General features: G+C 49.3%; 5 protein-coding genes across 5 annotated transcripts; 3 read left to right on the top strand and 2 right to left on the bottom strand.

The window, feature by feature from the left end:
- Positions 1-168: 168 nt before the first annotated feature.
- On the top strand, positions 169-2,862 carry BU24DRAFT_437238 (DUF1212-domain-containing protein; the record flags this gene model as incomplete). Its single annotated transcript, XM_033530198.1, has 1 exon — positions 169-2,862. One exon carries the CDS (start codon positions 169-171, stop codon positions 2,860-2,862), a length of 2,694 nt encoding a protein of 897 aa, XP_033377994.1.
- A 780-nt stretch (positions 2,863-3,642) lies between these two features.
- On the bottom strand, positions 3,643-4,719 carry BU24DRAFT_468014 (uncharacterized protein; the record flags this gene model as incomplete). Its single annotated transcript, XM_033532491.1, has 2 exons — positions 3,643-4,214; positions 4,380-4,719. 2 exons carry the CDS (start codon positions 4,717-4,719, stop codon positions 3,643-3,645), a joined length of 912 nt encoding a protein of 303 aa, XP_033377995.1.
- A 1,069-nt stretch (positions 4,720-5,788) lies between these two features.
- BU24DRAFT_473835 (uncharacterized protein) lies at positions 5,789-6,500 on the top strand (the record flags this gene model as incomplete). The annotated part of the gene is made up of 1 exon (XM_033532815.1): positions 5,789-6,500. One exon carries the CDS (start codon positions 5,789-5,791, stop codon positions 6,395-6,397), a length of 609 nt encoding a protein of 202 aa, XP_033377996.1. The 3' UTR covers positions 6,398-6,500.
- Positions 6,501-7,751: 1,251 nt separating this feature from the next.
- On the top strand, positions 7,752-9,878 carry BU24DRAFT_428550 (peptidase S10, serine carboxypeptidase). The gene is made up of 4 exons (XM_033529506.1): positions 7,752-8,235; positions 8,311-8,356; positions 8,415-8,849; positions 8,906-9,878. The coding sequence occupies exons 1-4, from the start codon at positions 7,954-7,956 to the stop codon at positions 9,769-9,771; spliced, it is 1,629 nt and encodes a 542-aa protein (XP_033377997.1). The 5' UTR covers positions 7,752-7,953; the 3' UTR covers positions 9,772-9,878.
- A 435-nt stretch (positions 9,879-10,313) lies between these two features.
- On the bottom strand, positions 10,314-11,831 carry BU24DRAFT_473837 (cytochrome P450; the record flags this gene model as incomplete). Its single annotated transcript, XM_033532816.1, has 1 exon — positions 10,314-11,831. A coding segment is annotated over one exon (1,518 nt), but the record flags the coding sequence as incomplete, so codon positions are not given.
- Positions 11,832-12,606: the final 775 nt, after the last annotated feature.

Here is a 12,606-nt window from a genome sequence, read left to right on the forward strand (position 1 = left end):
GAATCCGTCTCAACTTCGTCTTGTCTCAGTCGTATTCTTGGGGACACCGCGAACAGCTGTCTCACCACACGGCTTGTTTCTCGGCTCTCTCGAGCACTTTACAATATGGAGCAAAATGATCAGACTTCGACTCCTCCTGTTCATGCACACAACAACTCGGACGATCTTATGGCCCCGGGTCGAAAACGAGTAGGCTTCACATCCGACTCTACTCCAGATGACGGCCCATCTTCCTCGAGGAATGCACGCAGACATGCTGAAGATAGCCCTGTTCCTGCTCCTGAATCTGGTTCCGGTGGAAACACCACGCCTGTTGCGCTGCAACGTGCTGATGTATCTCACGAGGAGTTGTCTGAAGAGATTCACAAAGCATTCGGGCAGCCATACGTTCCGAAACCCCGGCCTGCAATTCGCAAGGGTGGTCGGACCCCTCCGCGCTTCCAACTCGGCGAGCTCGACATCGAAGAAGACGAGAATGAAGACAAGAGGAGGTCAGGCCTGGAAGCACAGAAGAGGGCTACTAAATTGTCCAAGAGCGTGGGAACCTATTCCTCATCAGCGCCAGGGTCGAGAAGAAACTCCAATGATCGATTAATGGGAACCCCGCCCATCGAATTACGAAATTTGAGGCCTGAACTTCCTGGAAGCGTTAGCACAGATGAAGATGACGACGACGAGGCTGAAATACCTAGAAAAGAGTTTATCAAGCAAGCGGACCAACTTCTCCGACATCATACCACTCGCCGGCAGCATCCTGTTCTCAAACCAGAAGATTTATACCACACTCGCATCCATACTCCTCTCCATTCCGGCCCGAACACGCCCACTCATGAAGTTGAGATTGAAGCTGAGCATGTACCAAAACCCCCTAAGTTCAGAACGGGAGTATTGGGCACGTTGCTGAAGGCATCCGGTGCATCACACTCTCACCAGGGACTCGGGATGCCTAAGGGCCATGCACGGAACGCAAGCGCTGGCAGTTTTACGCTCAGTGGTGCATCTACTGCTGCAAATACTCCGAACCACTCTCCGCCATCATCCGGGGCAGTGACGCCGGACCATCACAAGAGTTCGCGGGCTTGGTATAGCCGTAGTGCAAACACGTCTACTCATTCCATCTCGCAGTTGATTGAGTCTTCCTCAACACTTGCCACTCCAGGGCAAAGGGATCTCGGGTATGAAATCGGAGAAACTTACAAAAAGCAACGTCCCGGCATGGGTAAACGTCATAAATCGAACAATTCTATAATGTCTTCTATCAGCAAGTTTAGTAAAACGAGCCGCGATGAAAAGTATAGGATTACAGTTCATCTTGCAGGCACGCTAGCACGCCAGAACTATTTGCGGAAACTTTGCAAAGCACTGATGATGTTCGGTGCACCGACACACAGATTGGAAGAATACATGAACATGTCTGCGCGGGTGCTTGAGATAGAGGCCCAGTTTCTTTACATGCCCGGCTGCATGATTATTGCTTTCGATGATTCTTCAGTCCACACGTCCGAAGTCAAGCTTGTTCGCACTGCTCAGGGTGTTGATCTCGGCCGGTTGCGCGACGTTCACGAAATCTACAAGGACGTCGTGCATGATCGGATTAACGTTGAAGAGGCTACCACCCGTCTTGAGGCTATAATAGGCCGCGACCCCAAGTTCAAAGCCTGGCTGCGGGTGCCGGTTTATGGCCTAGCTTCGGCAATGGTTGGTCCTTTCGCTTTCCAGGCTCGACCTATCGATATGCCATTTTGTTTCATGCTTGGATGCTTCCTGGGATGGTTGCAACTGATTGTGACTCCCACAAACGAACTCATCTCCAATGTATTCGAAATCGGCGCTGCGGTCATTACGTCTTTCCTTGCGCGAGGCTTGGGAAGTATTCGAGATAGCGAGGGCAAGGAAATCTTTTGCTTCAGTGCCATGGCCCAGTCATCGATCGCATTGATCCTACCAGGTTTCACGGTTCTGTGCGCCTCTCTTGAGCTCCAGTCAAAACACATGGTCGCAGGCTCTGTTCGTATGGTGTATGCCATCATATATTCGCTCTTCCTTGGTTTCGGCATCACCATTGGAACAGTATTGTTTGGACTCATGTACAACGACGCGACTTCCAGGACCGAATGTGTCAACCCTATGAATCCTCGGTGGTATTACCTTTTTGTGGTTGGATTCACCATCTGTCTCACGGTTATCAACCAAGCAAAGTACAAGCAGATGCCAGCAATGCTTTGCATTGCTCTCATTGGGTATGCCGTCAACTACAACTCGTCCCAATACTTCAAGGGCAATGCTCAGGTCAGCAATACTCTTGGTGCTTTGTCCATTGGGGTTGTTGCCAACATTCACGCTCGTTTCGGTCGCCACGTAGAGAACTGGAGCCTGGATTTCTGGGAGAGCAAACTTCGACCGCGCTGGGTCAAGATTCGCAAGTCCTGGCAACGCCGCCGTCACGGACCCATGCCACAGGTCCACGTCTACAACCCAACCGGGCAGGAGGACTACTTCTCTTCACGTGGGCCGATAGCCTCGAATACTTCTGATGCATACATTCCGCGTACCCGAAAAATTGGCTATGGCCTTGCAGCCGCAGCTATGCTTCCCGCCATCTTCGTGCAGGTGCCCTCCGGACTCAGTGTATCTGGCAGTTTAGTCAGTGGCATCATGTCCGCTGATCAAATCACACGCAACACCACTGGTGTTACCACGGTGACGGCGAGCGAGTCCGGTTCATCCGATGTAAATCGTGTTGCGCTCAATGTCGGTTTCAGCGTCATCCAGGTCGCTATTGGCATTACTGTTGGTCTATTCCTGGCCGCTCTTCTCGTCTATCCCCTCGGAAAGAGAAGAAGCGGCTTATTCAGTTTCTAAACTCTCCGTAAAATGGCATAAAAAAGGACTATCTTGTTGTGGTTGAGAGTTTTGGCAGTGCGCTGTTCTCTCTTCCACCTTACTCATCATTTTGTTTTGGCATCGCAAGTGGCGTCTTTGATTTAACCTATCATTACTTTCTGCATTATCTTGGAGTTTGCGACGAAGAACGATATGAGGCGGTTTTCTTTTCCTTCTTTGCTAGCGTTGACATTGCATCCATTCATCGGAAAGCCTTTAAAATACGTTCCATTACTGTAATATTAATACGACCACAACCAATAATCAGACAAAGACTTGAAGATGAATTCCGGCAATTCGACTTCCGCTCTAATGATATTTCCACCAGTAACTTTTTTTCCCATCATGCTGAGAGTGTGCAAGTGGTTGCTATCGTGCTGTCGACCTCAACACGTGCAGTAAATTGTTCTTTGTGCCGTGGTAGATTTGGAAGTTCCTCGCCGACCAGCGACCTCACCATCTCGCGTGGCGTGCGCTACGTCACCGACAACCCAAAACAGAACAAACGACTCCCGTATTAGGAAATCAGTTCGACTTCTCACACACTTTGGGGTTTACTACTAACTACCGAGGACCCTGATCTCTCTCTTTGGGCTGTTATTTGTCTTTGTTTGGAGGTGAGGACAATGAACGAGATGGTTCGCTTGGACTAGTCAATTACAACTGATTACTGCTTTGGGCGGCGATGGAATGGCTTGCGAGATAAATGGAGTGTTAATCTTCATCGACGCCTCGGCCTTGTCAAAGTCTGTTGTTGTCTTATGGACCCGTAGAGCTGACCAACATTCTCAGTAAGACGGTGGAAAGGTTGATGCTAGACTCACAATGAAATCCCAGGCATGATGTATGAGCAGCTTTACTGCATGAGCTGACAGTAATAAGACTGGAAACTTCTGGCCAAAGGTCAAGTGATCTGGGTACTTGATAGCGGTGCTTGTCGGGATCTTGCAATGAGCTTGAGATGTCGTCTTCTAACTTGGACATGCGATACGTCTCAGCATAGTCAATGCAGGACCAGCCGTCTTCATCAAGGTCCATGGAGATGTTAGACTCGCTCTTGAGTTTATGGATTGCATCCAAGCTTGCAATTCGAGCAGCCTTGTGATACGGATGCTTCATTTTCTTCCAAATTGCCGTGTCGAAAGCCCGCTGGACCCACTTCATGTACGTGGTTGAATCATGTGAATCTGCTGAGACCTCTATCATCTTTGGGATAGTTTCAACTAGCGCCTCGTTCATGCTGTTCAATATCTCTGGAATGACAGCAACCATATCTTCTCTTGCCTGATCATATATCTCAGAAATATATCGAATCTGGGTATCTGTATCAACTTGGTTGTGTGTCAGAAAAGCCTGGAGTATCTGGTGATTACTCTCATTGAATGCAACTCATTTATTCTCCCTCTCTCCTTCGTCTTGTTTTACCTCTTCTTTTTTCTTTTCATCTCCCAAATTGTCTTCTGTGTTCGCGTCCAAGTCTTCAATATCAATCGTACGCAGCTGTTCATTGTTCTCAAGGAGATACTTCAATGGCGTCATACCCATCTCATCTACTGCATCAGTTAACGGACTCTTCTCCAAGAACTTGGTTGTAATATCTCTGTGACCATAACTCATGGACAGATGAGTTGCTGTCCGCCCCCAAACGTCCAGTCCAGTTGGCCTGCGCCTACAGTCATCGATGATGGTTCCTATTAACTCAAGATTACCGCTTTTTGTTGCCAGATGAAGTGGGCTCATGCCATCGATTCCCACCATATCGAAAGCATTCTTCTTGTCTTCTATACTGTTCAGGCAATACAGCACCCACTGTGTAATGTAGCGGCTGCTTGACATGGCCGCTATGTGAACAGGACTTCTCCCAAAAGTTCCGATAATCTTGTGTGCAATACTCCACGGAAAAGCAGATCCATGGAACTTCTATTCCAGACCGCATATGCATCACACAGCGCTCAACAGTGGTGAAGAAATTCGATATGATCATACGACTTGGCGAGGAATTGGTCAGTTTGGAGAAGTGGAAAACATATGATCACAACTAATGTCTCTACAGATCAAGAAAGGCTAATTTCTAGTGTAACAGCCGTGATTGATTTCTCACGACAGGTGTGGACGTCTCACACGATCGCACTAGCTACTTCATGTGTATCAAGGTCTCGCTCTTGGCAGTCAGGTGAAGTCCTTCAAGTATATTGAACCGTACAAACTATGACAATTAAGACAGTTCAAAGCTCACGTTGATAGGTCGAGCTGAATATGGAGAATGCCGTTCGAATCCCCTTCTCTCGCTATTTTTGCGACCCGAGGGTCCAGCTGAACTCCAAGATCGGAACCAACACCCTCCGATTCGACACATCGCGCCACAAAACCATCTGCGCCTTCCACTACCCAGAGAAAGCCTCTAGCTCAGTTCACCGAAATAATTAGCGTTGATCGAAATGTGGGGGCGCGGGCGCGGTGTGGAGCAATAACGTGAGTGTAGAGCCCCCACTGCCAAGGTGCCCGCTCGAAAGCGGATGCTTCTCAATTGGGGCGTGTGATGGGTTTGTACGGGTAGAATGTGGTCTAGGGTGCTCAAATAAAGGAATGGCAGAAGGCTGAGGGAGTCCTTTGAGGAAATGGTCTGCTTGAGGCGGCTTGAGGCGGTGTGAGGCTGAGAAGGTGGTGATAGCGGTGGAGGTGCAGCTGGAGAACACTGCCATAGTAGATGTATTTTCAGCATCAAGAGGAGGCAGTAACAGAGGATGCGAGATGTAAATAAGAGCTTCATGAGATCGCGGAATAGCATCTCATCATCCCACACATCAACAATTCAGCAAAGCATCCAGCATTTACTTCAAGTTCACATCTTCATCATCTTTACGCATTATCCAAATTCAACTCCTCAGTCAATACATCATTCAATATGCGCTTCTCTTCCGTCGCAGCAGCTTCGCTTCTGTCTTTGGCTTCGGCAGCCCCGGCAGCTGTTGACAAACGCTGGCAAACACCTGCACCGGCCAATACACTGACACCTTCCACTCTCGCGACCTACTATGGCAAAGACGGCTCCATCGTCGCCCCTGTCACCATTGGCCACGCTTCCCAATACCAAGGCGCCTCAGGAGCAACAACCACTCTTGTAACATTCAATCTGAACAATGCGGCATATACGCCACCAGCTGGTGCTCAGTGCACTTTGAAATTCTTCCTCGATTTGACAGACGGCGCCGCACACATTGGCAAGCCTGGTGATCAGATCGATGTCTTCAGCTCTCTCCAGCCTGCTCCCGCCGCAGGCAGCCCCGGCTGGGGTGGACCCGGCAACCAGAGGAACATCGGTCTTGGACGCTTGCAGCCCGTCATCGGTGGTCTGGCTACAACTGTCCAGAATAATGGAATTGAATCGTTTCCCTGCCCAAAGATTGGTGACAGCAATGTCAAGGGCGGTCTTGTTGGCTTCGAGGTCGTGCCCGTCAACACTGCGAGCGTTGACTGGTCGAACATTGCCAGTGGGTTGTACTTGCAGTGGTAAAGTCTAGGGGTTGCATTCTCACGCTTACTTGCCATTTTTTTTTTTGTAATTCTTGTTCATTGGTTCAGCATAGCCGGCATACTTTTCATTTTTGATATTCAGGCATCTAGCATAGAGTCAAAGACTTCTTTACGCTCCTTCAGGATAATACAAAGATTTCATGATTAATACAATTTTACATCTGGGAATCACAAGTGATCCTCGCAAGACAAGCTTCGTTACGATCATGGTCAGTTTCTTCGCATCCAGCAGCAATTTGATAGAAAAGACTCAATCGATCTTTCGAACGAGAGCCATGCGTTGAATCATCCCAATAAATGTAGGGTATATATGTACGAATCGAAATATCGCTATCGAGAGTCGTTTGTCTTTGCGTGGGAATCCAGCGACTCTTTACACAAGGTTGCTTGAAAACGCCAAGCAGGACTGGCCAATGTCCGCAGGAGACAGCAGAGTGACCCAAACCAGAACAAACGACTCCCGAATGAGGAAATTAGTTCGACTTCTCACACATTTTAGGTTTACGACTAATAACTAAGGACCCTAATATTTCTGTTTAGGCTGTTATTTATCTTTGTTTAGAGGAAAGGACAATGAACAAGATAGTTCGCTTAGACTAGGGTCCTAGTCAATTACAACTGATTACTCCTTTAGGCGGTGATACAAGTGGCCTGGGAAATGAAGGGAGTAGTCATCTCGGCCTTGCGCGGTGTACGATGGGCGCAGAAACTATGGTGATCCTACGAGTATAGTTTTGATCTTACGATTGCACCATTATCGATGACGACAAACAAGCACCAGGCGTGGGGAAGTAAGCTCGCCAAGCCGTCTTACATGGAATTGTCTCCAGCATTCGACCTTCCTATTCAAGCTACAAGCTTCTCCTCAACGGTGATCCTCACCCTGCACGTCGTGCCGATGTTAATATCGCCGTTGCATGTCATGATTTCCTGCCTCGAAATTCGCCATATACTCGCAACTTTTGGTAGGCAATTGATACCATTCAAGATGAAGACAAAACATTCATATATACCAAACAGCCTCTTCGGCAAGGACATTCTATGTGTAGAATATACCATTTCGTCCTTTAGCCGTTGTCAACGTGCACCATGTTAACCACATACCCTGCCCTACCCTACCTTGATGACATAGCTCATGCACCGCGCCTCACAATCAACCAGGTGAACAGATAAATCGATAACCCAATTGTCCAATCAAACCCCCTTGTCTGGTAACAATCACCACGCCTAACTTCCCAATTCACCACCTCATCCATGCAGGAAGCCTCATGGCCGGGCACCTATATGCCTCGCGCATCCGAGTTTGCCTTCTCGTGCATCCAGACGGGTGATACCCCAGGATAAGCAAGACTCGCGTCAATTCTATCTACAGCCATAGAGGTAATTAGGCATGGATGCCTGGACGAAATAATAGAATATAAATACCAACCAAAAACACCAAGCAAGAAACCCCATCGACGCACTCTCACAGCGTCTTCACTCCCCCTCCAATCCCCCCAATCCCTCCCCGCCATAGTGACCGTACCACACTCCACCATGGCACGCACAATCCTCCTCACAGCGCTGCTCTTCAGCGCGACCCTCGCTTTCGCCCGCAAGCCCACTCTGGAAGAACGCCAGATCCCCAAGGATCCCTCTGGCGTAATGACGATCACGTCTCCGCAGGGCGCGAGCATCCGGTTTAAGCAGCCGGGGAAGCAGGGTATCTGCGAGACGAAGGAGGGAGTCGATGATTATGCGGGATACATTAGTCTGGACGAGAAGACGAATATGTTTTTCTGGTTCTTTGAGGCGAGGGAGAATCCTGGGGAGAAGCCGGTTAGTGGGCTTTCTCTTTTCTTGAAAGGGTTGGGATGGTGATATCGGGAATGATGGCTAATGCTCGTGATGTAGTTGACTTTGTGGCTTAATGGTGGGCCTGGGAGTGATAGCTTGATTGGTATGTACATTTCCATTATGTCAAAGATGACCAGATCGTGGATTAACGACATTGATAGGGTTATTTGAAGAACACGGTCCATGCAACGTCTCCGAGGATCTGAAAACGCACTGGAACCCCTATTCCTGGAATGAGGCATCCAACATGTTATATCTCTCCCAACCCGTCGGTGTAGGCTTCTCCTACGAGACTACCGAGACCGACAAGGATGGTCGATACTCGCTCGTTGATCCCGATACCACCAACACGACTGACGCTGCAGCCGTCGGTGCGTGGCATATCTTGCAAGCGTTCTTGGATTTGTCTCCCCAGCTTGATCCCGATATCACGAATTTTACGTTCAATATCTGGACTGAGAGCTATGGAGGTCATTATGGGCCGTCTTTTTACAACTACTTTTACAAGCAGAATGAGGCGATCAAGAATGGGTCAGTTCAGGGAGTTGAGCTTCAGATGGACACGTTGGGCATAATCAATGGTATCATTGATGAAGGTTAGCATTTTCAAGGACAATTGCAACTTCATTCAGTAGCTAAAGAGCCAGTACAGACATTCAAGCACCATATTACCCAGAATTCGCCGTCAACAACACCTACGGCATCAAATCAATCAACGACACAATCTACACATTCATGAAGCAAGCATACTACATGCCCGAAGGCTGCCACGACCAAATCGGCTACTGCAAACAAGTCGACCGATCCACCGAGTACGGCCAATACATCTGCGCCGCGGCCACCAACCTCTGCCGCAGCCTGGTCGAAGAACCCTACTACGCCTTCGGCGGCCGCGGCGTCTACGACATCCGCCTCTCCTACGAAGCCGGCACCAACGACCCCCCAGGCTACTGGCTCGACTTCCTCAACAGCGCCGCCATCCAAGAAATCATCGGCGTCAACATCAACTACACCGCCACCAACGCACGCAACGTGTCCCGCGGGTTCTCCCAGACCGGCGACTTCGTCTTCCCCACATTCATCACCGACATCCAGGAGATCCTCTCCTACGGCGTGCGCGTCGCACTCCTCTACGGCGACGCAGACTACATCTGCAACTGGTTCGGCGGCGAGGCCGTCTCCCTCGCTATCAACTACACTAACTCTGCCGCCTTTAGAGCCGCGGGGTACGCTCCGTTCCTCGTCGACGGGGAGGAGTACGGTGCGGTGAGGGAGTATGGGAATTTCTCGTTCACGAGGATTTATGAGGCAGGGCACGAGGTGCCGTATTATCAGCCCAAGGCGAGCTTGGAGCATTTTAAGAGGGTGCTGGAGAAGAGGGTTATTGCGGATGGGGAGGGGGTTGTTACGGGGGATTATGGGACGAATGGGACGGCTGAGTCGACGCATACAGAGCCATTTGTGCCGTTGCCTTCGCCGACGGCGTCGAGTACGGGCGGTGCTGGGAAGTTGGTTTGAGGAGAGTCGTGTAAGGGGGGTGTATATTGCTTAGTGACGAGCTTATGGATGTTGTATAATGGTAATGATAATTCTGTTGGTACTTTCGAATCTGTGATCAGTGTTCATCCTGTGTGTTTGACTATACCTGCCTTTAATGATTTGATTTCGTGATATGGGGAGTAGATACGGCGGGCACCATTCCATGGAATGAAAACGTCACTCAGTTTGAGGAGAGAATTAGCTTCAGGTTAAATGAGTTTCTTTGTAAGAGGACATATAGACGGATTTCTAGTCGACTTCCTTCTATCGCATATACATTGGTACTTCAGGAGCTATTTTGACTTTTCTTGGAAGACAGGGTTGGGAGACATTAGGCGACTGCCAAATTGGGCCAACGGAGCAGGAACCGCGTTGAATAAGGAATGAAGAATGGGATTGAAAAGGGATGGCCGTAGGCGAGAGAGAGATCATAGCGACGTGGATAGACTTAAGGCAGTGAAAGGTGGAAAGCTGAAAAAGGAGGGGGCAGACTGGCGATTCACATCGATATGAACTGAACTTTAATCACCCCAAACGAACTCCAAAGGCCCAGACTTCTCATCAATTCTAGGCGTGATGATGACTGGGACGTCGAAGTCAGGCTTCGGCATCGCGTTCCAGAGATCTGCCTTCTTCTTCGTCGACATCGTCCACACGCCGTTGACGGGCTTGATGTCGAACTGAAGGACACTCATGGCAGCATATGTTAAGATGACATTGGTGGAGAAGAACCGACCTGGGCACATCGTACTCCCAGCACCAAAGGGCCTAAATACAGACGTGCCAATGTTCTTCGGCTTGACTACGACGTCGCGACGAGCGTCCGTGAAACGAAGGTAGTCGAACTCGTGCGCACTGGGACCCCAGACAGCGTGGTCCTTGTGCACGACTGGCCCGGGGATCATGAGCACTGCGTCCTTCTTAAGATGATATCCGTCCAGGACAGTGTCGTTTATAACCTGCTTTGCAGAGATGACGGACGAGTGGTATCGGAACATCTCTTGGAACGTCGAATACAAGATGGGGCACTCAGTTCGAATGAGACTGACGTCCACCCTACGAGTACCGTCCTCCGACACGGTGACTAGCTTGTCCATGATCTCTTGTCGAATCGCAGCAAGGATGGTCGAGTCGGAGAAGATGTGGAACGTCAGCCAGAAGGCGGAGATGGATCCGCTGCTGAGCACAGCGAGAGCGGTCGCGATTTCCATCTTAGACACCTCATAGAGATTTAGCCCGTAAGCTTTATTCTTGAGGAACATCTTGTGGATTAAGGGCGACGCCTGTCCGTACTCGCCGTTCTCAAAGTATCTCATGAAGGCTTCGGTGACGCGGGTGCGGGCCTGCATCGCCTTTCGTGCTGTGATGTTCGGGAGGAGAGCGAAGAGGAGGGCCTTGATTCCGGGGAGGAATGCACACCAATCTGCCTCTACCTGAGGATCGCGGAAGGGGTTGTGGGGTCCATATAAAGCATCTGTGAGAGCGAGAGTCAACGGACGGCGGATGGAGTCGTACAGGTCGGTATGGCCTTTCGGTGCGTCGAGCATTGAAGGCAGGGTGGACTTCAATGCGATGAGGGCATCCTTCGACACGCTTCCCAAGTAATCACCCGGCTTGAGGTTTTCATGGATGATGTTGGTGAAACCATTGCCCTCTGCGGCGTACGCTTTGATGAGTGTTTCTTGCGAGCTTTTCAGCAGACCACTGAATAGAAAACCGAAGTCTCGCGCCACGGGACCGAAGTTGAGGGCGTTGGCCTGTCGCTGGGCGGCGTGGATCAATGCTGGTGAGGTGATGACATATTGTCTGAGAAAAGGCATTCGCAGTGTGAATATGGGCATCTGACATTGGTTCTTAAGCTCGTGAAGGTAGTTGACCTTCCTAGTCATGAATCCCCATACTGGTTCGAGGAAAGGAATACTGAGAGCAATAGCTGGGGGTTCATTTCGATTCTGTGTGACTCGAAGAAGTGTGAAGAGAAGTAAATAAACGGCAATACAAGCCGGGAGAACGTATATGACAATGGGGTGCATGGTTGATGGTACAAGTGGTAGTAGATCCCTCAACGATTGGTGTGTTGGAGAGCTCAATAGACAAGATTTTCGGGTGCAGGACGAGCTTCAACAGGTATATAATGGTAGATTTGCTTCAACTAGAAGGACCATATACCAAGGAGTTTGTGTAAGCTGCAGCGGATGTTTGTGAACAAACTCGTTTGCCAATCCAGAGTAATTTATGTAAACAGACACTGGTCTAGACAGTGCAGAAATGTCCACTTCACATGCATAAAAGCCCAAAGCTGATGATATTATTCGGTAGTTCTACTGGATCTATAAAGATCTAGGTCTCTGGCAATGCAGTGATAATGCGCCATGGCTGAATGGCTTCCAGGGGAAATGATAGTGAATGTGACTGTGGCCGACATTCTGCGGGACGTCCCCCGCTCCTATACTACCATTGATGCCTTGGTGGACCATTATCAAAGAATTGTATCTAAAATCAACAAAGAGACCAGCAAGCCATCATGGTCGATCCATGCTGCGGATTCGGGTTCACTTCGAAATGACGGGAAGGCGTGGGGATCTAGGTGAATAGTTGAATGCGTGGCTGAGGCACAGTTGCAGTTGATACAGACTAGACAATTATTTTCAAGCTCTGAGATAGCAAGTTGTAAAAGTGAGCCGTTCTGGTGGTTATAGATTGCAGGGAGACCAGAAGGTCATTGAGAAACCGGCCAATAATTATATGTGATGCTCAATCGTGATCGAATCTAGTTGAGATGTCATTTTCAATCACATACAAGGAGCAGAGAAA

The sequence above is a fragment of the Aaosphaeria arxii genome, assembly GCF_010015735.1.
Source record: "Aaosphaeria arxii CBS 175.79 unplaced genomic scaffold BU24scaffold_13, whole genome shotgun sequence".
NCBI classification, from domain to species: domain Eukaryota; kingdom Fungi; phylum Ascomycota; class Dothideomycetes; order Pleosporales; genus Aaosphaeria; species Aaosphaeria arxii.

What these genes read in the sequence shown, in the direction of transcription:
- BU24DRAFT_428550 (XM_033529506.1), top strand. Translation starts at nt 7,954, where the DNA reads ATGGCACGCACAATCCTCCTCACAGCGCTGCTCTTCAGCGCGACCCTC. An exon ending in TGGGAGTGATAGCTTGATTG is followed by an intron (nt 8,357 to 8,414) that starts GTATGTACATTT and finishes CGACATTGATAG; the next exon opens with GGTTATTTGAAGAACACGGT. An exon ending in CAATGGTATCATTGATGAAG is followed by an intron (nt 8,850 to 8,905) that starts GTTAGCATTTTC and finishes GAGCCAGTACAG; the next exon opens with ACATTCAAGCACCATATTAC.